General features: G+C 36.2%; 1 protein-coding gene across 5 annotated transcripts in view; it reads right to left on the bottom strand.

The window, feature by feature from the left end:
- CCDC171 (coiled-coil domain containing 171) overlaps positions 1 to 26,907 on the bottom strand; it is a 369,406-nt gene that overhangs the window by 286,205 nt on the left and 56,294 nt on the right. For 4 of the 5 annotated variants that reach the window (XM_057498705.1, XM_057498704.1, XM_057498703.1 and 1 more), the window contains one exon: positions 12,411 to 12,557. The exons of the other annotated variant lie outside the window; for it this stretch is intronic. In XM_057498705.1, the coding sequence (XP_057354688.1) occupies positions 12,411 to 12,557 (147 nt within the window). The remainder of the gene's footprint in view (positions 1 to 12,410; positions 12,558 to 26,907) is intronic. 5 annotated transcript variants of the gene reach the window in all.

The following is a 26,907-nucleotide window of genomic DNA, read 5'->3' as shown; positions in this document are numbered from 1 at the left end:
GAAAGCAGTATGGAGGTTCCTCAAAATGCTCAAAATAGAAATACCATTTGACCCAGGAATTCCACTTCTAGGAATTTACCCTAAAAATGCAGCAGACCAGTTTGAAAAAGACAGATGCACCCCTATGTTAACTGCAGCACTATTTACAATAGCCGAGAAATGGAAGCAACCCAAGTGTCCATCATTAGATGAATGGATAAAGAAGATGTGGTACATAAACACAATGGAATATTATTCAGCCATAAGAAGAAAACAAATCCTACCATTTGCAACAACATGGATGGAGCTAGAGGGTATTATGCTCAGTGAAATAAGTCAGGCAGAGAAAGACAAGTAAAGTACCAAATGATTTCACTCATATGTGGAGTATAAGAACAAAGAAAAACTGAAGGAACAAAACAGCAGCAGAATCACAGAACCCATGAATGGACTAACAGTTACCAAAGGGAAAGGGACTAGGAAGGATGGGTAGGTAGGGACGGAGAACGGGGGAAAGAAGAAAGGGGACCTCACGATTAGCATGTATAATATGGGGGGGCACGGGGAGGGCTGTGCAACACAGAGAGGACAAGTAGTGATTTTATAGCATCTTACTAAGCTGATGGACAGTGACTGTAATGGGGACTGTGGGGAGGACTTGGTCAAGGGGGAAGCCTAGCAAACATAATGTTCTGCATGTAATAGTGACTAATTATAACAAAATAAAAAATAATAAAAAAAGAAAGAACAGCTAATACTTAGCAAATGCAAAATTAAATTATGTATCCCTAAAGTCAATCAAGGGATAGACAAAGAGTACAGAATATGATACGTAATATATAAAGAATGGAGGAGGAAGAAAAAGGAAGTAGAGAAAAAAAAAGAAGCTTTAGATTGTGTTTGTAAAACCATATTGAGTGAGTTAAGGTAGACTCTTAGTAAGGAAGTTAACCTTGAAGCTTTGCTAACCACAAATCTAAAGCCTGCAAAGGCAGTAAGTATATACCTCTCAAAAATAACCCTAAATGTAAATGTACTGAATGCACCAATCAAGACAGAGAGTCACTGAATGGATTTTTAAAAAGACCTATCTATATGCTGCCTACAAGACACTCACTTTAAACCCAAAGTCACACACAGACTAAAAGTGAAGGGATGGAAAAGGATATTTCATGCAACTAATAGAGAGAAAAAGGCAGGTGTTGCAGTAGTTGTATCAGACAAAATAGACTTCAAAACAAAGAAAGTCACAAGAGACAAAGAAGGACATTACATAATGATCAAAGGGTCAATCCAACAAGAAGATATAACTGTTATAAACATGCATGTGCACAACACAGGAGTACCTACAGATGTAAAACAAACACTAACAGAATTAAAAGGGGAAATAGAATGCAGTGCATTCATTCTAGGAGACTTGAACACTCTACTCACTCTGAAGGACAGATCAACCAGACAGAAAATAAGTAAGGACACAGACACACTGAACAACACATTAGAACAGATGGACCTAACAGACATCTACAGAACTCTACACCCAAAAGCAGCAGAATACACATTCTTCTCAAGTGAACATGGAACACTTTCAAGAATAGATCATATAGTAGGCCACAAAAAGAGCCTTGGTGAATTCAAAAAGATTGAAATTGTACCAACCAGTTTCTCAGACCACAAAGGTATGAAAATAGAAATAAATTATACAAAGAAAATGAAAAATCCCACAAACACATGGAGACTTCACAACATGCTCCTGAATTACCAATGGATCAATGACCAAATAAAAACAGAAATCAAGCAATATATGGAGACAAATGCAACAATAATTCAACACAGCAAAATCTGTGGGATGCAGTGAAGACCATGCTAAGAGGACAGTATATTGCAATACAGACCTACCTCAAGAAAGAAGAACAATCCCATATGAACACTCTAAACTCAAAATTAATGAAACTAGAAAAAGAAGAACAAATGAGATCCAAAGTCAGTAGAGGGAGGGACATAATAAAGATTAGAACAGAAATAAATAAAATTGAGAAGAATAAAACAATAGAAAGAATCAATGAAAGAGCTGGTTCTATAAGAAAATAAGCAAAATAGATAAACCCCTACCCAGACTTATCAAGGTAAAAAGAGAGTCTACTTATATAAACAGAATCAGAAATGAGAAAGCAAAAATCACTACGGACACCACAGAAATACAAAGAATTAGTAAAGAATACTACGAAAAATTATATGCTAACAAACTGGATAAATAAGAAGAAATGGACAACCTTCTACAAAAATACAACCTTCCAAGGCTGACCCAGAAAGAAACAGAAAATTTGAACAGACCAATTAACAGTAACAAAATTGAACTGGTAATCAAAAACCTACCTAAGAACAAAATCCCTGAACCAGATGGCTTCACGGCTGAATTTTATCAAACATTTAGTGAAGACCTAATACCCACCCTCCTTAAAATTTTCCAAAGAGTAGAAGAAGAGGGAATACTTCCAAACTCATTCTATGAAGCCAGCATCACTCTAATACCAAAACCAGGCAAAGACCCCACCAAAAAAGAAAATTACAGACCAATATCCCTGTTGAACATAGATGCAAAAATACTCAACAAAATATTAGCAAACCGAATTCAAAAATACATCAAGAGGATCGTACACCATCACCAAGTGGGATTCATCTCAGGGATGCAAGGATGGTACAACATTCGAAAACCCATCAACATCATTCACCACATCAACAAAAAGAAGGACAAAAACCACATGATTATCTCCATAGACACTGAAAAACCATTCAACAAAATTCAACATCCATTCATGATAAAAACTCTCAACAAAATGGGTATAGAGGGCAAATACCTCAACATAAGAAAGGCCATATATGATAAACCTACAGCCAACATCATACTTAATAGCGAGAAGCTGAAAGCTTTTCCTCTAAGATTGGGAACAAGACAAGGATATCCACTCTCACCACTTCCATTCAACATAGTACTGGAGGTCCTAGCCACGGCAATCGGACAACAGAAAGAAATAAAAGGCATCCAGATTGGCAAGGAAGAAGTTGAACAGTCCCTGTTTGCAGATGACATGATATTATACATAAAAAACCCTAACGAATCCACTCAAAAAATACTAAGTCTAGTATCTGAATTCAGCAGTTGCAGGATACAAAATCAATATGCAGAAATCTGTCACATTCCTATACACTAACAATGAACTAGCAGAGAGAGAAATCAGGAAAACAATTCCATTCACAACTGCATCAAAAAGAATAAAATACCTAGGAATAAACTAAACCAAGGAAGTGAAAGACCTATACTCTGAAAACTACAAGACACTCATGAGAGAAATTAAAGAAGATACCAATAAATGGAAACACATCCCGTGCTCATGGATACAAAGAATTAATATTGTCAAAATGGCCATCTGCCTAAAGCAATCTACAGATTCAATGCAATCCTATCAAAATACCAACAGCATTCTTCAATGAACTAGAGAAAATCATTCTAAAATTCATATAGAAACACAAAAGACCCCGAATAGCCAAAGCAATCCTGAGAAGGAAGAATAAAGATGGGGGGATTATGCTCCCCAACTTCAAGCTCTACTACAAAGCCACAGTAATCAACACAATTTCCTACTGGCAAAAGAACAGACCCATAGACCAATGGAACAGACTATAGAGCCCTGATAGAAACCCAACCATATATGGTCAATTAATATATGATAAAGGGGCCATGGATATGCAATGGGGAAATGACAGCCTCTTCAACAGCTGGTGTTGGCAAAACTGGACAGCTACATGCAAGAGAATGAAACTGGATTATTGTTTAACCCCATACACAAAAGTAAACTCAAAATGGATCAGGACCTGAATGTAAGTCATGAAACCATAAAACTCTTAGAAGAAAACATAGGCAAAAATCTCTTAAATATAAACATGAGCAACTTTTTCCTGAACACATCTCCTCAGGGAAGGGAAACAAAAGCAAAAATGAACACATGGGACTATATCAAACTAAAAAGTTTCTGTATGGCAAAGGACACTATCAACAGAACAAAAAGGCATCCTACAGTATGGGAGAATATATTCGTAAAAGACATATCTGACAACAGGTTAACATCCAAAATATATAAAGAACTTACACGCCTCAACACCCAAAAAGCAAATAACCCAATTAACAAATGGGCAGAGCATAAGAAGAGACAGTTCTCCAAAGAAGAAATTCAGATGGCCAACAGACACATGAAAAGATGCTCCACATCACTAATCATCAGGAAAATGCAAATTAAAACCACAATGAGATATCACCTCACACCAGTAAGGATGGCCAGCATCATAAAGACTAAGAACAGCAAATGTTGGCGAGGATGCAGAGAAAGGGGAGCCCTCCTACACTGCTTGTGGGAATGTAAGCTAGTTCAGCCATTGTGGAAAGCAATATGAAAGTTCCTAAAAAAACTAAAAATAGAATTACCATTTGACCTGGGTATCCCACTCCTTGGAATTTATCCAAAAAATATAACTTATCAGATTCAAAAAGACATATGCACCCCTATGTTTATCACAGCACTTTTTACAGTAGCCAAGATATGAAAGCAACCTAAGTGTCCATTAGTAGATGAATGGATAAAGAAGATGTGATACATATACACAATAGAATACTATTCAGCCATAAGAGACAAAGAAATCCTACCACTTGTAAGAACACGGATGGAGCTGGAGGACATTATGCTCAGTGAAATAAGCCAGGTGGAGAAAGACAAGTGCCAAATGATTTCCCTCACTTGTGGAGTATAACAACAAAGCAAAACTGAAGGAACAAAATGGCAGCAGTCTCAGAGACTCCAAGAATGAACTAGTGGTTACCAAAGGGGAGGGGTGTGGGAGGGCAGGTGGGGAGGGAGGGAGAAGGGGATTGAGGGGTATTACGTTTAGTACGCATGGTGTGGGGGGGGATCACGGGGAAAACAGTGTCGCACAGAGAAGGCAAATAGTGAATCTGTGGCATCTTACTGCACTGATGGACAGTGCCTGCATTGGGGTATGGGTGGGGACTTGATAATATGGGTAAATGTAGTAACCACATTGTTTTTTCATGTGAAACCTTCATAAGAGTGTATATCAATAATACCTTAATAAAAAATTTAAGAAAAAAAAGATAAGACAAAAAAAACGATATCTGCACCCCTATGTTTATCAACACATTTATTTACAACAGCCAAGATATGGAAGAAACCTATGTGTCCATCAACAGATGAATGTAAAAAAGAAAATGTGGTTCATATACACAATGGAATATTATTCAGCTATAAAAAAAAAAAAGGCAATCCTGTCATTTGTGACAGCATGGATGTCACAAATCTAGAAGGTATTACTCTCACTGAAATAAGCCAGGCAGAGAAAAGACAAATACCATATGATTTCACTTATTTGTGGGATATAAAAACAAAGCAGAACAGAATGAACAGAACAACAGTAGACATAGACACTGAGAAGGGACTAGTGGTTACCAAGGGGGAAGCGTTGGGGTGGATGGATGGGGAGGACAAGGGGGATAAAAGGGCACAAAAATTCTCAACCATAATACAAGTTGGTCACAGAGACAGTAGTACAGCATGGAGAATACAGTCAATGATTCTGTACTATCTCTCTATGTTGACAGATAGTAACCGCTCTAGAGGCAGTGAGGGTTTAATAATATGGGTAACTGTTGAACCACTGTATTGCACATTTGAAACCAATATAAGACTGTATATCAATGATACTTCAAATAAATAAATAAAACAGGGTAATACAATATAGTGCATGATATCACGTGAAACCTGAGCATAAGATTGTACTATAAATGATACCTTTAAATATATATGAGTGTGTGTGTGTGTGTATAGTGCATGATATTTTAAATCTTTACAAAGCATTCTCATTTGAGTTTTTGGGTTGTTCTTTTTAAATAGCTTTCTCATTTTGGATGTAGCCAGCACACCATATGAGAAAAACATAATTAACTTTGCACAGGCAAAATTAATAATTCTTTTATAACTTGGAACATGGGAACTGCTGGGTAAAAGTGGAGAGCTGACTCCCTGATTGGTCAGGGAAGTCCAATCCACTGAATTCTACCCTCACAGAAATCTAAACATATCATGTTTATTTTCAATCACATCAAGTGAATGGTACTCTATAAAAACACAAGATTATTAAAAACAAATGGACAGGTTTACATCTTTTCATGATAATCTTACTGATATTTACTTTACAGGTCAACCAAAAAAGGAAAATGGAACATGCATAGAGTATCGACATGTGCCAGATACCATACTAAGTCCTCAGCTGTCATTGTAAGGCCAAGAGGGGTGCCGACACATCTGTGAGCACTTCCATGACATTGTAAGGGACAAAAGACCTGTGTCATGGATGAAAACTGATCTGCCTCTAAGGCACACTCCTTTGATTTCTCTACTAGGAATTACAATTCACTTGTAACTGTTTTATTAATGACAAAATAATATTTGTTTTCCAGAATCCTCTATATAATTTTATATAAACAGGCTCACTTAAAGTAGTCCTCACTGTAAAATTACACAGCACTTTCCAAAATAGCTGAATGTACAAATATTCAGAGTTCTCTGTGGCCATCATCTTCACCATGTTTAGCTTTTAGGAGAGAAATCACAAAGTCAGTCACTGAGGGTGGCAACAATTAAAGACCTACCAGTTTTAGAAGACAGCGGGATGACTATAGGAATAAACAGCAAATTTTCATTAATAAGGGATGAATAATGAAGCATGCCACTCCAATTGTAAAATAGTTTAATGGGGATAAAAAAATTTTTATTACTTTTAGGTATAATAAATGAAACCACAGGTAATAAAAATAGGAAATTTCAGAAACAGAATTTATAGGCCACAAATTCTGATTAGTATAGTAATAAATTAATTTAGCTTCTTTAAAAATCATCTTTATCCTATCTGGCAACAAAAACTTCAGTACTTAACAAATCTATTAATGAACTTCCAAATTTACAATCCATTATGAACATAAATACAAAAACATATAACATTTATAAGCAATTGTATAACCCAGGTGATTTCATCATTTACCTACTTTATAGACAGTGATCAACACAAACAGGATTTTAGAAATAATTCCTACACACAATGGCTTTAAAAAGATTAATCATATGAGGCTGCCTTCATGGATAATATGAAAGTTGAGATACATTTTTATTTTCCTCTATCACTTCAGTGTAGTACATGTGTAGAGAAAAAAGCTACATTCTACCCTTCTTTATGTTACTATAGTAGAGAATATGACTGACAGAAGCAATTCAGAACTTATTTGCAAAGACTGGTCCCTCTCCACTGTAATCTTCACAAGATTCTTCAGTTCTCTCAGAATTAGGTTTGCATCTTCTCTTTTCCTTATTGAGTTAAGCTTATTTCCCATGATGAAAAAACAAAAAAATACCCCTAGTTGTAAAGAGGTTTATAAAAGCCATAGATATTTCTTTTTTCCACTTCACTTTTCCCTTGGTTCTGTGGTATGTAGCACCACATTTATAAAATTGGATTGGGGGTTTGTTGTGTTTTTTTAATCTAAGAAACCATTGATCCATGTTAAGGTGATTAAGCCACATAATGGTATATAACTTATCAAATTTTTAAAATTTATATATATATATATATATATATATATATATATACACACACACACACATATATATATATAAACTTCTTTGGCCCAGCCTCATTAAGAAGTCACCTTTTTTATAAATGCAACTATTAAAAAGTTCCCCTAAAATTGAAAATATTAGACTAAATGCCCATTATATTAATTGCTTTAGTCAGATATTACTGACATTAAAAATATGTTTTATTAAACTTCTAACAATCTTCCTTTTTCTTATTATCCCATCTTATGTTAATCCTTTTACAAAATACCACTGACAATTACTTAAGTAGCTAGAATTCCTAGTATTAATGTCTCCACAGCTGAATGTAACTAGCATAAAATGCTCTCTAGAAATTTAACTTCTCCTTCATATGTCATCATATGGTCATATAGCCAATTCAAAATACATTCACTTAAATAAAGCAAAACTTTTTAAGTATCTAAATATGAAGAATCATAGATAAGTCAGAGGGCTATACTTGTCCATTTATAAAATTTTTATAAATTGAATAAAAATCGAGACTACCTGGACTACTCAAAGCCTCAAATTCTCCAAAAGCAAAGACCTGGTATTATCAAAAGTAATTACAGAGTAGCTGAGAAAAACCACAGAGTAGAACTAGTCTACAACAACTTCATATTTACAATCAATAAATAAAGAGAGAACTTGGGGAAAGTATTTTACAAGGAAAAAAATCAACACTGAGTTATCCAAAAATAAATCCTAAAGTTTAGGAATAAGACATTTCCTCAATTCAGTCAATATTGGCTTAACAAGAATTGTATCAACAAAAAGAAATCACTGTTACCTACTATTCCACACCTGTGACTAAAATGTTTTTAGCAAAGATCAGAGGATTTTATAGCATGCTAAAGGGACTCTGAATGATTTTAAAGTTTTAAATATTCAGAACTGTAACTCTATTCTAATCCTTTTTTAATAGGCCATCCACAGAACACATAATATCAAAAATGATGATGTAAAATATTCCTGAATTTATTGACCTGAAAAAATGTTCAACACAAGTGACAAAAAAAAATATTTAGACTAATTTTATCTAAGTTCATACTTGACATTATTTAGAGTGTCTATATACCCCACACCTACTTTCCCCTATTAACACCTTACATTCATGTGGTACAAATAACCCATTAAAAAATGGACAAAGACTCTTAATAGATATTTCTCTAATGATATACAAATGGACAATAAGCAAATGAAATGGTATTCAGTATCATTAATCATTAGAAAAATGCAAATCAAAACCACAATGAGATATATTATATACATATAGGGTGCCTATACTCAAAAAGTCTGATAATAATTACTATTTATGAGGTTCTGGAGAAATGGAACCCTCATACATTGCTGGTGAAAATGCAAAACAGTGCCTTCACTGTGTATAGTAGTCTGACAGTTCTTCAAAAAGTTAAACAGAGTTATCATGTGACCCAGCAATTTCACTCTTAGGTATATACCCAAGAGAAATGAAAAGATGTCCACATAAAAACTTATACAAAAATATTCACACAGATAGTCATAATAGCTAAAAGGTGAAAACAACACAAATGTCCATCAACTGATGAATGGATACACAAAATGTGGTATATAATAAAATGGAACATTATTTAGTAATAAAAAGGAATGAATAAATAATACATGGTAAAACAGGGATGAATCTTAAAAACATCAGGCTAAGTGAAAAAAAAAACATAAAAGACCCATATTAAACAACTGCATTAATATAAAATATCCAGAACAGGCAAACACATAGAGACAGAAAGTAGGTTAGTGATTGCTTAGGGCTGAGAGGGACAGAGCAATAGGAGAGTCATGACTGATGGGCTTGGCATTTCTTACGCATGTGATGGAAACATCCTAAAAATTGATTTAGTGATGGTTACAAAACTCTGTGAATATACTAAATACCACTGAATTGTACACTATAAATGAGTTGATTTGTAACATGTAAATTATATCTCAATAAATATTTTCTTTAAAATATTATCAGTATGAGAAGTTTAACCACCAGGCATCCACTTCTGTCCCAAGAAGCCAAACAACTACCCCTCCTAACCACTACACAAATGGAGGTTTATTATCTGGAGAAGGTGAATCTGAACCAGAGGCTGGACACAAGGATACACAGGGATGGGGCAGGGAGAGGGGTGCACAAGACTGAAACCAGGGGAAATACTGACATTATGATACCCAGATTCTTCTTCTACTGTATAACCACCAAAGAGGAAACTAGCAGAGCACTCTTTGCAGACACTAAACAGAGAAAAGACCTACAGATTGTAACATTTCAAAATTTCCCAATGAAATATATTTGGCATATCTCCTATGATAAGGACCCCAAAGCCCAATAAGACTCCCCAAAGCCCTGTACTCATGTTCAACTACATCCTCAACATCTCCACTTAGATGTCTAACAGGCATGTCAAATTTAACATATGTTAAACCAAACCCCTGATCTCTCCCAAAACTACTTTAATTGTATTTTTTGCCAGTTAAGTAAATGCAATGCCATCCACCCATTTGCTCAAGCCAAAATCTTTGGTATTATCTTTTTCTCCCTCTTTTTCTCTCACAAGCCAGGTCCAATTAAACTGCAAATTCTATTGGCTCTATCTTCCAAAATACAAACAAATCCTGTCACCTCCTCTACCTTTACCTTGGTCTATAACACCATAATCTCTCATCTAGATAACTTTAATAGTCTCCTAAATGGCCTCTTACAACCTATTCTCCAAAGAATATACAGAATGTGCTTTTAAAACAAATCAGAGGGGGCTTAAAACCTTCCAATGGCTTTCCATCTCACTCAGAAAAAAAGCCAAAGTTCTTCTTATAGACCTTCAAGACTATAAAATACGCCTACCATTCTATATGGTACTAGTCTTCCCATTTCAGTGACAATGGCCAATTTGCTATTTCTCAAACATTTCAAGCATACTCACATCTCATGGCCTTTGCACTTTCTATTCCTTCTACCTAAAATACTCTTCCTGCAGATACCCACAGGGCCCAATCCCTTTCTTCCCTCTAGTCTCTACTCATTTGCCATTTTATCAAGTCAGTTTTCCATGACCACTAACATAAAAGAGTAACCATCCTATCTCATCACTCATGACCTCCCCATCTGCTTTATTACCATGTTTTGTTTCGTTTAATGTGTGACTCTCCTTGACTAGAGCATCAGCTTCAAGAGGGGAGGCGCTTTGTTCTGCTCAAGCACTGGGAAGTATGCCTGACATTCATTGAATATACAAATGAATGTGGTAGTCATAATATAGGAGCAGGAGACTATAAAAATGGTACAAAGAACAAGAGCTTTCAGAAATTTTAAAAAGAAAATATTCGATTAGAAGACTAGAAAGTAAAGTTAAGCAAATCTCCCAAGAAGCAACAACAAAAGAGAAAGACAACAGAAAGGTAAGAAAAGGAAAACATTACACAGGTGGTCTAACACTTGAATAACAAAAGCCAGCAAAAGAGAGAACAGAAAAAAACCCGAGGAGGAAATAGCACACAAGAATTTCTCAAAATGAATGACATGAGTCTCCCAGCTACAATGGCCACCAAATGCCTTGCACACTGAGTAAGATCTATGCTAAGAAACACTGTTTACCTTTGGATGTTCTTAAATTTTCATAAGCAGTGGGAACTCTGTAGCACAAATACCTAGGTGTTTTCACAAAGACAAGGAAAAAAGAAAGCTATAGATGGAGAATCTTAGATTTAAAGAGACTAAAGAGACATCAGCCAACTGTGATATGTACACAATTGGAAAGTTATCACACACGTTTATGTCATTTATGGGGTAATTTGAAATTTCAATACTGTCTGGATATTTGATTATATTAAGTAACTACTGTTAACTTGTTAATTGATAATGTAGCTCTCAATAATCACCCCTTATTTTTTAGAAATCATAATGAAATATTTATGGTTAAAGTGAAGTGATGCCTGAGATTTGTTTCAGTGTGATATAATAAGAGGGAAAATGAGTGCGGCTATAAATGATAGAAGATTACACATCACAAGTAACTGTTGAAGCTGTTAACAGGTACACTGGGTTCATTATATTATTGTCTGCTTTTTTTTTTTTTTAGTATGTATGTTTAAAATTTCCATTTTAAAAAGGTTTAAAAAAAATAGAGGACCAAGAAAACTTTCAGAGAGGAAGAGAGTGAGAAAAGGGTCACCAGAAAAGTAATACAAACCAAAATAATATCAAGCTTCTCAATAGCAATAAAAGAAACTGGGAACCAGTGAGGCAAGGCCTTCCAATTCTGGGAGAAAATTACTTATGACCTAAAATTCTATATTTAGCCAAATTATATCTACCCTAATACTTAACTGATAAAAAAAAAAAAAAACCAAGGCTGATCCAGAAAAAGAAAATGGCAGGTAAAAAAACAAGTTCAGACATGCAAGACCAGAAAAAACTTAGCTCCCCTATTTCCTATCTTTAAAAACTACTAGATTATGTACACTATCAAAATAAAGGAGGCATGGAACCTGGGAACAGAGAATCAACCGAGCATAATGAAGAAGTACCCACGACAGTTGTGCCACAGGCCTACAGAGCCATGAGGGGACGGAGGAGGGTCCCAGAAGGACGTGGTATTTTCTGAGGACTGACCTTATAAATTTGCCAAATGGACCTACTGCAGAGTAACACTTTCTCTGACCTTAAGTTATTGACTGGTTAACAAATATATATGTAAAAGAATGAGGAAACTATACCTCAAATTCTTTTCTAAGATGTTCCTCTCGTTGAGTGCTAAATTCAAGTTCACTTGTTTGTTGCTGTAAAAGGTCAGAGCAGTTCATATGTTCAGCTTCTAATTTTTCTACTTTCTCATGCATATTTTGTACAGCACTATCTTGCTCCTAGAAAATAATTCAATTTTGCATCAATAAAGTTTAAAAACCAGCAATGACTAAAATTTATTCTATAGAAGACAGAGAGTAACTAAATCTGTGCTTCAATGATAATAATAGGTTAATTTATATTGACAAGAAAATCTCTCATGTAATTGTATATTAATGATACAAAAATAAAAAAATAAAAATAAAATAAAATAAAATAAAAAAGAATCTTAGCTATTTTCCAGCAATGTTTCATAATGTACATGCATTAAAAATCACTACTGGAGTTTTACAATTGAAAAAAATCTGATTAATACATAATACAATTGAAAATGCATATTACTATAATGTTATGCTAGTTCAATTGATCTCTGAGAGTATTTACATAATGCTGTTGTTCAACTGCCATATATAATGTTTTCCCCTCTCATTAAAATTTTAAAATATTTAGTTAATACAATTGTATATTACTCCTTTGTGTGATAAGGAATAATTAGCTTGAATGCCTAATAATAACCCTTGAGAGATTTTTATGTGAGCCCATAGAACTTTATGCTTATAGCTCTTAAAGTTGCATCCACTAGATGGCTGTGTTTCCTCTTCAGTTTTCAAGTTTTCGCATCTTTTCTGTACTACTGAAAGAAAAATAACAACAGGTATCTTGAATTTCTCAATCTCCTTTTCCAACTAAACTCAGAAATCAGAGTTGAGTTTTATGCAAGTTCAAACATAAAGTCAACACACTTACCAGAGCTATTTTTGCCAGTAACTAACTAGGATTCATCATTCTCACTAAAGGTCTTAAACAAAGGCCTCTTTCCCTCCTCTCCTCGCCAGCATAATCTTATTCAGGGATATACACACATATATATTTTTATGCATGGTTCCAAAAATCCCTAGCCACTCAAAAGGTATCACCAGAATCTAAGAAAGAATGTTACAAGCACTAAAAACAATTCTCTACAAAAGATGCTAATTAAGAAAGTACCCAGCAGTATAGCCCACAGTCGAGGAATGAATGAAGGATAAAATTTGATTCCTTCTTTCCATATCCCCTCGTTCATAGGATTACTGTTCTATAGCTGACTACACATGAACACTTAAGAATTATTTTCTTTGGATAACGAAAACTTCTCAATATACATAAGTTCATCTACTTACACATTTTCCATCTTTACACTACCATAGGTAAGAACAAAACTGTGCACCAGAGCAAATGTGTGCTGGCACTGCCGTGGCCCACAGAAACAGCAACAGATGGTATTATGAATTGCCTTAAATAATCTATTTCATCCTAAGAGTACCTTCACATATGAAAGCACTTTTAAGACTATTCAGCACTATATAAAGCATCAGATACTATTATTGTTCTATATGCGATGTACCCCTTTTTCAAGCAGTCAATAGTTTCAATGTTAATTCAAGTTCACTGTTAAATTATAGGCCTACTTGACTAAAATAAATAATCCCCAACTTTAAATCATCCACTTAAAGTACTATGTATACTTTAAAATGAATAAACAGCAATTTACAAGGGTTATCATAAAGTAAACCCAGTAATTTGAAATAAAAACAAAATAAAGTCTATGACCAAAAATGCTTATATCCTAGTTGATGACAATTACTTCAAACGACATTTATTAAAATAAAAGAGAAATTAAAGTATTCAGGAAGTCTCATGAGATATGACTTGTGATTCCCATTCTATTTATAAATGATATAAGACAATGTACAATCATTCCAAATATCATTCCACTAATCAAAGAGCATAAATATCATTCCATGCAAGTATAAACTGAATCTTATTTTTTTTAAAAAGCCAATCGTGGCTTATTATATTGGTCTATTTGCACCAACATCAGTGGACCTTGAGGGTATCATGCTAAGTGAAATAGGTCAGACAAAGAAAGACAAATATTGTATAATCTCACTTACATGTGGAATCTAAATAAACCAAACTCATAGAAACAGAAATCAGATTGGTGATTGCCAAAGGCAGGGTGGGGGACAGGGGAAATGTGTGAAATGGGTGAAGGTGGTCAAAAGGTACAGACTTACAGTTACAAGATAGTAAATTCTTGGAATGTAATGCACAGCATTATAACTATGGTTAACAATATGGTATTGCACATTTGAAAGTTGCTAAGGGAGTAAATCTTAAAAGTTCTCACTCAAGAAAAAATTTTATTAACGGTGAGGTAATGGACATTAGCTGGACTCACTGTGATCATCACTTTGCAGCACATACATAACCATTATGTTGTACACCTTTAGTTTATACAATATTATATGTCAATTGTGTCTCAAAAACTGGAAAGAAAAATGAACTACTATAGCTATGAAATCGAACAGTCTAGCTGCTTTTAATACTGAAAACATTCAGTAAAACCAGATTTCAAATATGAAATGAAAGGTGAGGCTATAGGTCAATCAGATCATAAGCAACAGAGCAGAAAGACAGGACCACCAGTTAAACAAACTGAATCAATTATATCCAATCATCTCTGCTTGTTCCTGAACTCCCACTTAAATCAAAATAGAATAAAAATGATTTGTGTAGAAGATGACAGCCAACAAGAAATGTCAAAAGCAGATTTGGAGAGGAAAAGCAAACAGACAAGTGATACATGACTTAGGTTTCAGTGCTCTCAACTTTGCTAAATACTTAAAAAAGGAAGAGCCTAGGAGCAAGTTGATACATATCCCCAAAAGATTAGAAACTGGAAGCACCAATGATGCCTGAAGACAAGCCTTGGGACAGAAATGAATATGGAACACTGTTGGAAGCCTCTATAAGCAACAGTTCACTGTGTCCTCAGATCACCTCTGCCAGCTCCCTCCTAACAAATGCCCCTCTCTGTCGCAGAGGTTACTAACTAGAGAGGTTGACCTAAAGAGGTTTTGAAGTCATGACAACAGATACAACTGAAGGTCTCATTAAAAATTAGGAGATTAGGTGAAATCTGCAGAGTGGGCAGTGAGACATCACAGCTCCCTTCCTTCAGCTCCCAGAACACTGACTGCTACATTTCAGGTCCAAGCCCCCTAAGGAGGAGACTAGTAGACTCCTTTGGGGAAAACTACCTGTCCAACAGGAAACAGCTACCAAGACCAGCATTTTTAAGTTTCCTCCAAATAAATGGAAGTGGTTTCCTCTCAGCTTTTTAGTGCCTCATCCTTAAATACAACACACAGCCAATGGACATCAGAGGATCATCAAACATTTGAGGAAAGCATCTCTCTCAGGTGAACCTCAGAAAAATGGGGCTGAACACTCCACAATCAAAGACAGTCAAGGAAGGGGGAAAGAAAACCACCTTCAGAAACAAATATGACTTCCATCCCCACAGAGTGAAAATAAGATACTACAAACATGAAACAAGAAAAGTCCACTATAAAAAGGTATAGTCAAAGAAAAAGAAAGAGCTCTTGAAAATTAAAAACTGAAAAGCAGAAATGAAAATTCAATAGAAAAGTTGCAGTATAAAATTGAAGAAATATCCCAGAAAATAGAAGAAAAATATAATAAATTAAGGATGTCAACATTATGCCAAATTGACCTATAAATCCAAATCCATTCAATCAAAATTACAGCAAGCCTTCTTATGGAAGATAACAAGCCAATTCTCAAACTCACATGGAAAATTAAAAGACTAACTAAGAATAACTCTCCTAAATATTAAGAATATGGAAATCCTTTTTCTTTTCTTTTTTAAGAAGTGGAATTGTGGGGTCCTGAAGTGTGTACATTGTCAAGCTGTATTTCCAAACTGGTCTTTTCCAAAGTTGTTGAACTAACTTGCCCTCCCACCAGGAGTATGCATGAGTCTACATTTCTCTGCATCCTTACTAATACTTGGTACTGACATACTTTAAAATTTTTGCCCATTGGATGGATGTGTTATGGTATCTATATATATATTTTTTAAAGGTATCATTAATATACAATCTTATACTCAACTTTCACATGAGCAACATTGTGGTTACTACATTCCCCCTATTACCAAGTCCCCACCACATACCCCATTACAGTCACTGTCCATCAGCATAGTAAGATGATATAGAATCACTACTTGTCATCTCTGTGCTATACTGCCTTCTCCATGCCACCCTCCATATTATGTGTGTAAATCATAATGCCCCTTAATCACCATATCCCTCCCTTCCCCACCCATCCTCCCCAGTCCCTTTCCCTTTGGTAACTGATAGTCCACTCTTAGGTTCTGTGAGTCTGCTGCTGTTTTGTTCCTTCAGTTTTTACTTTGTTGTTGTTATGCTTCACAGATGAATGAAATCATTTGGTACTTGTCTTTCTCCACCTGACTTATTTCACTGAGCGTAATACCTTCTAGCTCCATCCATGTTGTTGCAAATAGTAGGATTTGTTTTCTTCTTATGACTGAATAATATTTCATTTTGTATATGTACCACATCTTCTTTATCCATTCATCTACTAATGGACACTTAGGTTGCTTCCATTTCTTGGCTATTGTAAATAGTGCTGCGATAAACATAGGGGTGCATATGTCTTTTGAATCTGAGTACTTGTATTCTTAGGATAAATTCCTAAGAGTGGGAATACATAAATTATTATGAAAGAATGAAAGATAATGAAAACCAGATACAAAAATATTAAGAATATGGAGAGGGGAACCTGCCCTGCTGGATATCAAAACCTATTCGAAAGCCAAGGTAAACAAAACAATTTTGCTTGGAATCAGAGGTAGACAAATACATAAGTGAAACAGAACAGAGTGTCCAGGAACCAAACCTTAGATATAAAGTAACTGAGTATATGACAAAGATGACATTATAAATCAAAAGTTGAATAACTACTACAGGGACATTTGGTGAACCACTTAGAGAAAATGAAATTAAATCCCATCTCATGCTGTATGTAGAAAAAAATATATATTCTCTTTATGACTTTAAGTTATATAAGACATAAAGAACACTATCCATAAAGGACTGATGGGGGGGTGAAGCCAAGATGACGGAGTGAGTAGAGCAGCGGAAATCTCCTCGAAAACCACATATATTTTTGAAAATACAACAAAGACAACTCTTCCTAAAATAAAGGGCGGATAAAGTCAACTACATTAAAATTTAAAACTGTGGGTGGTGGAGCCAAGATGGCGGCGTGAGTAGAGCAGTGGAAATCTCCTCCCAAAACCACATATATTTATGAAAATATAACAAAGACAACTCTTCCTAGAATAAACACCAGAGGACACAGGACAGCATCCAGACCACATACACACCTGCAAGAACCCAGTGCCTCGTGAAGGGGGTAAGATACGAGCCCCGGCCCCGCAGGACCCGAGCGCCCCTCCCCCCAGTTCCTGGCGGGAGAAGAATAGGCAGAGCGGGAGTGAGATGGAGCCCAGGACTGCTGAACACCCAGCCCCAGCCATCTGGGCCAGAGCGCAGACACAGTGCATGCGCGGGGCCCTGGATTCTAGGGAAAAAGGGCAGCAAGAATGGTGAGAGGGTACCGGAGACCTAGCACCGGAGGACATAAGAAAAGCGAGCGGCCATTTTTTTTTTTTTTTTGGAAGTCTTAAAGAGATAGGGACCCCAATACTAGGGAAAGAGGGCAGCAAGACCGGTGAGCAGATGCCTGAGGCTGACGCCAGAGAATAAAGAAAAACAAGTGGCCATTATTTATTTATTTATTTATTTTTAATTTTCCTTTTTTTTTTTTTTTTGTGGTCGTCGTTTTGTTTTGGCGGGTTCTTTTTGGAAGTCTTAAAGGGGCAGGGCAGGACACTTAATTTAGAGGTAGGGAATCCAAGGATCTCTGGGCACCCTAATCCCCTGGGCTACAGGGAGCTCGGAGGACCCTTACGGAGATAAATAGCCTCCCGGCTGCTCCCTCTTCAACGGGACTCCACCACTTTGGAGCAGCAGCCCAACCCAGGCCATGCCCACAGCAACAGCGGAGATAAACTCCATAGCAGCCAGGAAGGAAGCAGAAGCCCTGTCTGCGCGCAGCTACCCAGCACAAGCCACTAGAGGTCGCTGTTCTCCCAGGAGAGGAGAGCCAAAAAAAAACAAGAAGGAAAGTTCTCCCAGCCGTCACTTGTCCCAGCTCTGCAAACTATTCCTATCACCATGAAAAGGCAAAACTACAGGCAGACAAAGATCACAGAGACAACACCAGAGAAGGAGACAGACCTAACCAGTCTTCCTGACAAAGAATTCAAAATAAAAATCATAAACATGCTGACAGAGATGGAGAGAAATACGCAAGAGATATGGGATGAAGTCTGGAGGGAGATCACAGATGCCAGAAAGGAGATTACAGAAATGAAACAAACTCGGGAAGGGTTTATAAGCAGAATGGATAGGATGCAAGAGGCCATTGATTGATTTGAAACCAGTGAAACAGGAATGCATAGAAGCTTACACAGAGAGAGATAAAAGAATCTCCACGAATGAAACAATAATAAGAGAACTGTCTGACCAATCCAAAAGGAACAATATCCGTATTATAGGGGTACCAGAAGAAGAAGAGAGAGGAAAAGGGATGGAAAGTATCTTGGAAGAAATAATTGCTGAAAACTTCCCCAAACTGGGGGAGGAAATAATCGAACACACCACGGAAATTCACAGAACCCCCAACAGAAAGGATCCAAGAAGGGCAACACCAAGACACATAATAATTAAAATGGCAAAGATCAAGGAAAAGGAAAGAGTTTTAAAGGCAGCTAGAGAGAAAAAGGTCACCTATAAAGGAAAACCCATCAGGCAAACGTCAGACTTCAAAACAGAAACGCTACAGGCCAGAAGAGAACGGCATGATATATTTAATGCTATGAAACAGAAGGCCCTTGAACCAAGGACACTTTATCCAGCACAACTATCATTTAAATATGATGGTGGGATTAAACAATTTCCAGACAAACAAAAGCTGAGGGAATTTGCTTCCTGCAAACCGCCTCTACAGGACATCTTACAGGGACTGCTCTAGATGGGAGCACTCCTAGAAAGAGCACAGAACAAAACACCCAACATAGGAAAAATGGATGAGGAGGAATAAGAAGGGAGAGAAGAAAAGAATCTCCAGACAGTATATATAACAGCTCAATAAGCGAGCTAAGTTAGGCATTAAGATACTAAAGAGGCTAACCTTGAACCTTTGGTAACCACAAATTTAAAGCCTGCAATGGCAATAAGTACATATCTTTCAATAGTCACCCTAAATGTTAATGGGATGAATGCACCAATCAAAAGACACAGAGTACTAGAATGGATAAAAAAGCAAGATCCATCTATATGCTGCTTACAAGAAACTCACCTCAAACCCAAACACATGCACAGACTAAAAGTCATGGGATGGAAAAACATATTTCAGGCAAACAACAGCGAGAAGAAAGCAGGGGTTGCAGTACTAATATCAGACAAAATAGACTTCAAAACAAAGAAAGTAACAAGAGATAAAGAAGGACACTACATAATGAAAAAGGGCTCAGTCCTACAAGAGGATATAACCATTCTAAATATATATGCAACCAACACAGGAGCACCAGAATATGTGAAACAAATACTAACTGAACTAAAGGGGAAAATAGACTGCAATGCATTCATTCTAGGAGACTTCAACACACCACTCACCCCAAAGGATAGATCCACCTGGCAGAAAATAAGTAAGGACAAGGAAGCACTGAAAAAAAACAGTAGAGCAGATGGACCTAATAGACATCTACAGAACTCTACATCCAAAAGCAACAGGATACACATTCTTCTCAAGTGCACATGGAACATTCTCCAGAATAGACCACATACTAGGCCACAAAAAGAGCCTCAGAAAATTCCAAAAGATAGAAATCCTACCAACCAACTTTTCAGAACACAAAGGCATAAAACTAGAAATAAACTGTACAAAGAAAGCAAAGAGGCTCACAAACACATGGAGGCTTAACAACACGCTCCTAAATAATCAATGGATCAATGACCAAATCAAAATGGAGATCCAGCAATATATGGAAACAAATGACAACAACAACACTAAGCCCCAACTTCTGTGGGACACAGCAAAAGCAGTCTTAAGAGGAAAGTATATAGCAATCCAAGCATATTTAAAAAAGGAAGAGCAATCCCAAATGAATGGTCTAATGTCACAATTATCGAAATTGGAAAAAGAAGAACAGATGAGGCCTAAGGTCAGTAGAAGGAGGGACATAATAAAGATCAGAGAAGAAATAAATAAAATTGAGAAGAATAAAACAATTGCAAAAATCAATGAAACCAAGAGCTGGTTCTTCGAGAAAATAAACAAAATAGATAAGCCTCTAGCCAGACTTATTAAGAAGAAAAGAGAGTCAACACAAATCAACAGTATCAGAAACGAGAAAGGAAAAATCACGACGGACCCCACGGAAATGCAAAGATTTATTGGAGAATACTATGAAAACCTATATGCTAACAAGCTGGGAAACCTAGGAGAAATGGACAACTTCCTAGAAAAATATAACCTTCCAAGATTGACCCAGGAAGAAACAGAAAATCTAAACAGACCAATTGCCAGCAACGAAATTGAAGCGGTAATCCAAAAACTACCAAAGAACAAAACCCCCGGGCCAGATGGATTTACCTCGGAATTTTATCAGACATACAGGGAAGACATAATACCCATTCTCCTTAAAGTTTTCCAAAAAATAGAGGAGGAGGGGATACTCCCAAACTCATTCTATGAAGCTAACATCACCCTAATACCAAAACCAGGCAAAGACCCCACCAAAAAAGAAAACTACAGACCAATATCCCTGATGAACGTAGATGCAAAAATACTCAACAAAATATTAGCAAACCAAATTCAAAAATACATCAAAAGGATCATACACCATGACCAAGCGGGATTCATCCCAGGGATGCAAGGATGGTACAACATTCGAAAGTCCATCAACATCATCCACCACATCAACAAAAAGAAAGACAAAAACCACATGATCATCTCCATAGATGCTGAAAAAGCATTTGACAAAGTTCAACATCCATTCATGTTAAAAACTCTCAGCAAAATGGGAATAGAGGGCAAGTACCTCAACATAATAAAGGCCATCTATGATAAACCCACAGCCAACATTATATTGAACAGCGAGAAGCTGAAAGCATTTCCGCTGAGATCGGGAACTAGACAGCGATGCCCACTCTCTCCAATGTTATTTAACATAGTACTGGAGGTCCTAGCCATGGCAATCAGACAAAATAAAGAAATACAAGGAATCCAGATTGGTAAAGAAGAAGTTAAACTGTCACTATTTGCAGATGACATGATACTGTACATAAAAAACCCTAAAGACTCCACCCCAAAACTACTAGAACTGATATCGGAATACAGCAAAGTTGCAGGATACAAAATCAACACACAGAAATCTGTGGCTTTCCTATATACTAACAATGAACCAACAGAAAGAGAAATCAGGAAAACAACTCCATTCACAATTGCATCAAAAAAAAAATAAAATACCTAGGAATAAACCTAACCAAAGAAGTGAAAGACTTATACTCTGAAAACTACAAGTCACTCTTAAGAGAAATTAAAGGGGACACTAACAGATGGAAACTCATCCCATGCTCGTGGCTAGGAAGAATTAATATCGTTAAAATGGCCATCCTGCCCAAAGCAATATACAGATTTGATGCAATCCCTATGAAACTACCAGCAACATTCTTCAATGAACTGGAACAAATAATTCAAAAATTCATATGGAAACACCAAAGACCCTGAATAGCCAAAGCAATCCTGAGAAAGAAGAATAAAGTAGGGGGGATCTCACTCCCCATCTTCAAGCTCTACTATAAAGCCATAGTAATCAAGACAATTTGGTACTGGCACAAGAACAGAGCCACAGACCAATGGAACAGACTAGAGAATCCAGACATTAATCCAGACATATATGGTCAAATAATATTTGATAAAGGAGCCATGGACAGACAATGGCAAAGTGACAGTCTCTTAAACAGATGGTGCTGGCAAAACTGGACAGCTACATGTAGGAGAATGAAACTGGACCATTGTCTAACCCCATATACAAAAGTAAACACAAAATGGATCAAACACCTGAATGTAAGTCGTGAAACCATTAAACTCTTGGAAGAAAACATAGGCAAAAACCTCTTAGACATAAACATGAGTGACCTCTTCTTGAACATATCTCCCTGGGCAAGGAAAACAACAGCAAAAATGAACAAGTGGGACTATATTAAGCTGAAAAGCTTCTGTACAGCAAAATACACCATCAATAGAACAAAAAGGAACCCTACAGTATGGGAGAATATATTTGAAAATGACACATCTGATAAAGGCTTGACGTCCAGAATACATAAAGAGCTCACACGCCTCAACAAATAAAAAACAAATAACCCAATTAAAAAATGGGCAGAGGATCTGAACAGACAGTTCTCCAAAAAAGAAATACAGATGGCCAACAGACACATGAAAAGATGCTCCACATTGCTTGTCATCAGAGAAATGCAAATTAAAACTACAATGAGGTATCACCTCACACCAGTAAGGATGGCTGCCATCCAAAAGACAAACAACAACAAATGTTGGCGAGGCTGTGGAGAAAGGGGAACCCTCCTACACTGCTGGTGGGAATGTAAACTAGTTCAACCATTGTGGAAAGCAGTATGGAGGTATATCAAAATGCTCAAAACAGACTTACCATTTGACCCAGGAATTGCACTCCTAGGAATTTACCCTAAGAACGCAGCAATCAAGTTTGAGAAAGACAGATGCACCCCTATGTTTATTGCAGCACTATTTACAATAGCCAAGAATTGGAAGCAACCTAAATGTCCATCAATAGATGAATGGATAAAGAAGATGTGGTACATATACACAATGGAATACTACTCAGCCATAAGAAAAGGGCAAATCCTACCATTTGCAGCAACATGGATGGAGCTGGAGGGTATTATGCTCATTGAAACAAGCCAAGCAGAGAAAGAGAAATACCAAATGATTTCACTCATCTGTGGAATATAAGAACAAAGGAAAAACTGAAGGAACAAAACAGCACCAGAATCACAGAACTCAAGAGTGGACTAACAGGTACCAAAGAAAAATGGACTGGGGAGGATGGGTGGGTCAGGAGGGATAAGGGAGGGGGTGAAAAAGGGGTTATTAAGATTAGCATACATCAGGGGGGTGGGAGAAAGGGGAGGGCTGTACAACACAGAGAAGGCAAGTAGTGATTCTACAACATTTTGCTATGCTGATGGACAGTGACTGTAAAGGGGTTTATAGGGGGGACCTGGTATAGGGGAGAGCCTAGTAAACATAATATTCATCATGTAAGTGTAGATTAATGATACCAAAAAAAAAAAAAAAAGGCAGTTCCTGTGTGGTGACCTCCAATGAGTTCTACACAAGGGTATAAAGGACATATAAAAATGTAGGCAAAGGGCCTGTTTGTGTTTATACAGAGGATCAAAGCCTAATTTGGCTACCCCGAAAATAAACTAAGATACGATATGAAAAAGAACTTCCAACACCAGCACTCTCTGGAAGACTCATGCCAGAAGATGATCATCAAAATACCCCAACAAAGATCCACGCACTGCTGCAGGTGTAGATGCACTCATCCCACCAGTTCCTGGACTTGCCATGGGAATGAAGAAGGAGATATCTAAGCTGGCCTGTGCATACAGTAAAACAACAAATTTGACTGGATCTATACTGTTGGAACTCAACCAAGAATTAGGAGAAGTGCAAACTGTAGCACTCCAAAATCTTACAACTACAGACTATTTACTGTTAAAAGAACATATGGGATGTGAACAGTCCCCAGGAATGGGTTGTTTTAATTTGTCTGATTTCTCTCAGACTGTTCAAGTTCAGTTGGACAATATACACCATATCATAGATAAGTTTTCACAAATGCCTAAGGTGCCTAACTGGTTTTCTTGGTTTCACTGGAGATGAATGATAATTACAGGTATGCTTTGGTTATGTAACTATACTCCTATTATGTTAATGTGTGTGCGCAATTTAATTAGTAGTTTAAAACCTATACATGCTGAAGTTACTCTACAAGAAGATATGTCAAAGAAATAATCAATCTTCCCATGTTTTCTGCCGCCTGCTACTTCTATAGCTTTTCTTCTTCCTTCCTAATTACAACCCTTAAATAGAATTCGTGCCTCATATCAAATTTACCAAGTATCATAATTCTTCCAAGTGGTAAAGATACCTCAAGACAAATGCTGGGCATAGAAGCCACAGGGCATAAATATGCAAAGAAGTAAAAAGCTAACCTTTTCAAACAATAAGGCTTCTCTCTCACTTACCAACTTTACATTTCCCTGTATGGCCCCGGAAGATGACTGGTTAGCCAGAGACGGGTAAGATTCCTCAAGGGAGGAACAACCTAAGACAGGCACAGTCGCAGGGGGGCCATCAGGTGAGAAATTGGGGATCAACAGAGGTGAGGCTTAGAACCTCAACCCCCCTGTTCTGAGAGAAATCTTCTGCATACGTGGATCTTTTGTTGCCCTTGTCTAGCTTGGATTAACACATAGTCTACAGGCACACACCTGATCATCTATATTTGCTCTCTTACAACACTAAACTGTTTTCTACCTTTATCTTGTATCTACCTACCACTTCAGCATTTTATTAAAAATCATAATAATAAAGAGAGAAATGTGGTATCCACATACAAATCAAGTATAAAAATCAAATGAGTATTCATATTTGAACTGACTGTTTATAGTTCATAATGCATGAGCAAAACCAAAAGTTTCTGTGATGACTGCCCTTGTACTGTTCACCAAGTAACTTATTCACTATGTAAGAATTTGTTCTCCATGTAAGAACTTGTTCGTTATGCTTCAGAAGATTGGAGACTGATGAAAATTAGGCTTGGGGTGGATTAATGATTGTGCATTGAGCATGGACTCCCCTATACAGAATTTTATTGTTGTTAACAACCATTTGATCAATAAATATGAGAGATGCCCTCACCAAAAAAAAAAAAAGTACACACTTCCAATTGTAAAATAAATAAGTAACCAGGATGTAATGTATAGCATAAGGAATATAGTCAAAATATTGTAACAACTTGGTATGGTGATAGCTGGTACCTAGAATTATCATGTATATAAATGTATCACTGTGTTGTACACCTGAAACTAATGTAATACTGTGTGTCAACTACCCTTCAATAAAAAATAATTATCTACAAAAAAAAAAAAATTTAAAACTGTGTATCACACACAAATGTGAATTTTTTCATGTCTCCACAAAGAGGAAAAAGATATTTGCCACTGGAATAGAAATAACTGAAGGTTAGTAAGCAAATATATTAAAAGCTCATATAGTCAATAAAAATATACAAAAAATCCCAAGGGAAAAAACATAAACTGGCAGTTCAGAAAAGAAGAAATATGAATGGCCAATAAACAATGTTTCAAAATACAAATGTACTCATTGTCAGGGAAATAGAAACTTAAACAAGTACAAGACACAATTTCATACACATCCTATTGCAAAGGAAATTAAATCTGAAAAATGCTAAGTATTCAAGAGACTGTAAGGGAAAAGAAACTCTTCTCTTAAATTTGTACAACCACTTGGGAGAACAATTTGTAAAGAACTTAAACCTCAATCAATCCAATAATAGATAAATTAATTATTATACATGCATTGTTTAAAATATTATACAGAAGTATACTGAAAGAACCAGAGCTAGTTTAAGTAGTATGATTCTCAAAAACACAAGTGAGAAAGATAAATTAGACAAAGATTCATACTGTATGTTCTCTATGTATATCCTTAAAACACACAAAATACTAAAACAATATAATGTACTATCAGCCTACACAGAAAATTAAACACCAATTTCATTATGATTGTTATTTTTGGGGGTGAAGTGGTGATGGAATGGTGAAATGCTTCAGAATAGTCAGTTGTCAATGATAAACAATTTATTGTTTGTTGTTCATTCTGAAGCAACTATGACAAACACTCCCTGTTACTTTTTTGTGTATTCAAATACAAATATTTTTATTTTATAGTTTTATAAATATAATTCAATTCTGGGGCTTGTCATAGCATACAAGAAAATTTCAGAAGCACTATATCTCACCAAGGTTAATTTGTCTCCTCCCAACTAAATTTTTTTAATTTTTGTCATATAATTCATTTCTGATCAAACCAAAAGCTACCTGATCCTTACTGTGGTAAAAGTGGTGTGGTGTAGGTAACAAGTAAAATTGTATTAAGGAATTGGAAATTGAGAAAGTTTTTATTTTTTCCACCAGAGGGAGATATTGAACTAAAAATATTTTTGCCCCCAAAATATAATTCTTTATATGTATTCATAAAAACGTTTCTCAGACTCCAAAATGTGGTTTCAAA

This window comes from Manis pentadactyla, chromosome 3 (assembly GCF_030020395.1).
Source record: "Manis pentadactyla isolate mManPen7 chromosome 3, mManPen7.hap1, whole genome shotgun sequence".
NCBI lineage: Eukaryota > Metazoa > Chordata > Mammalia > Pholidota > Manidae > Manis > Manis pentadactyla.
Note: the sequence above shows the minus strand (reverse complement) of the source record. Positions and strands in the feature narration are given on the sequence as shown.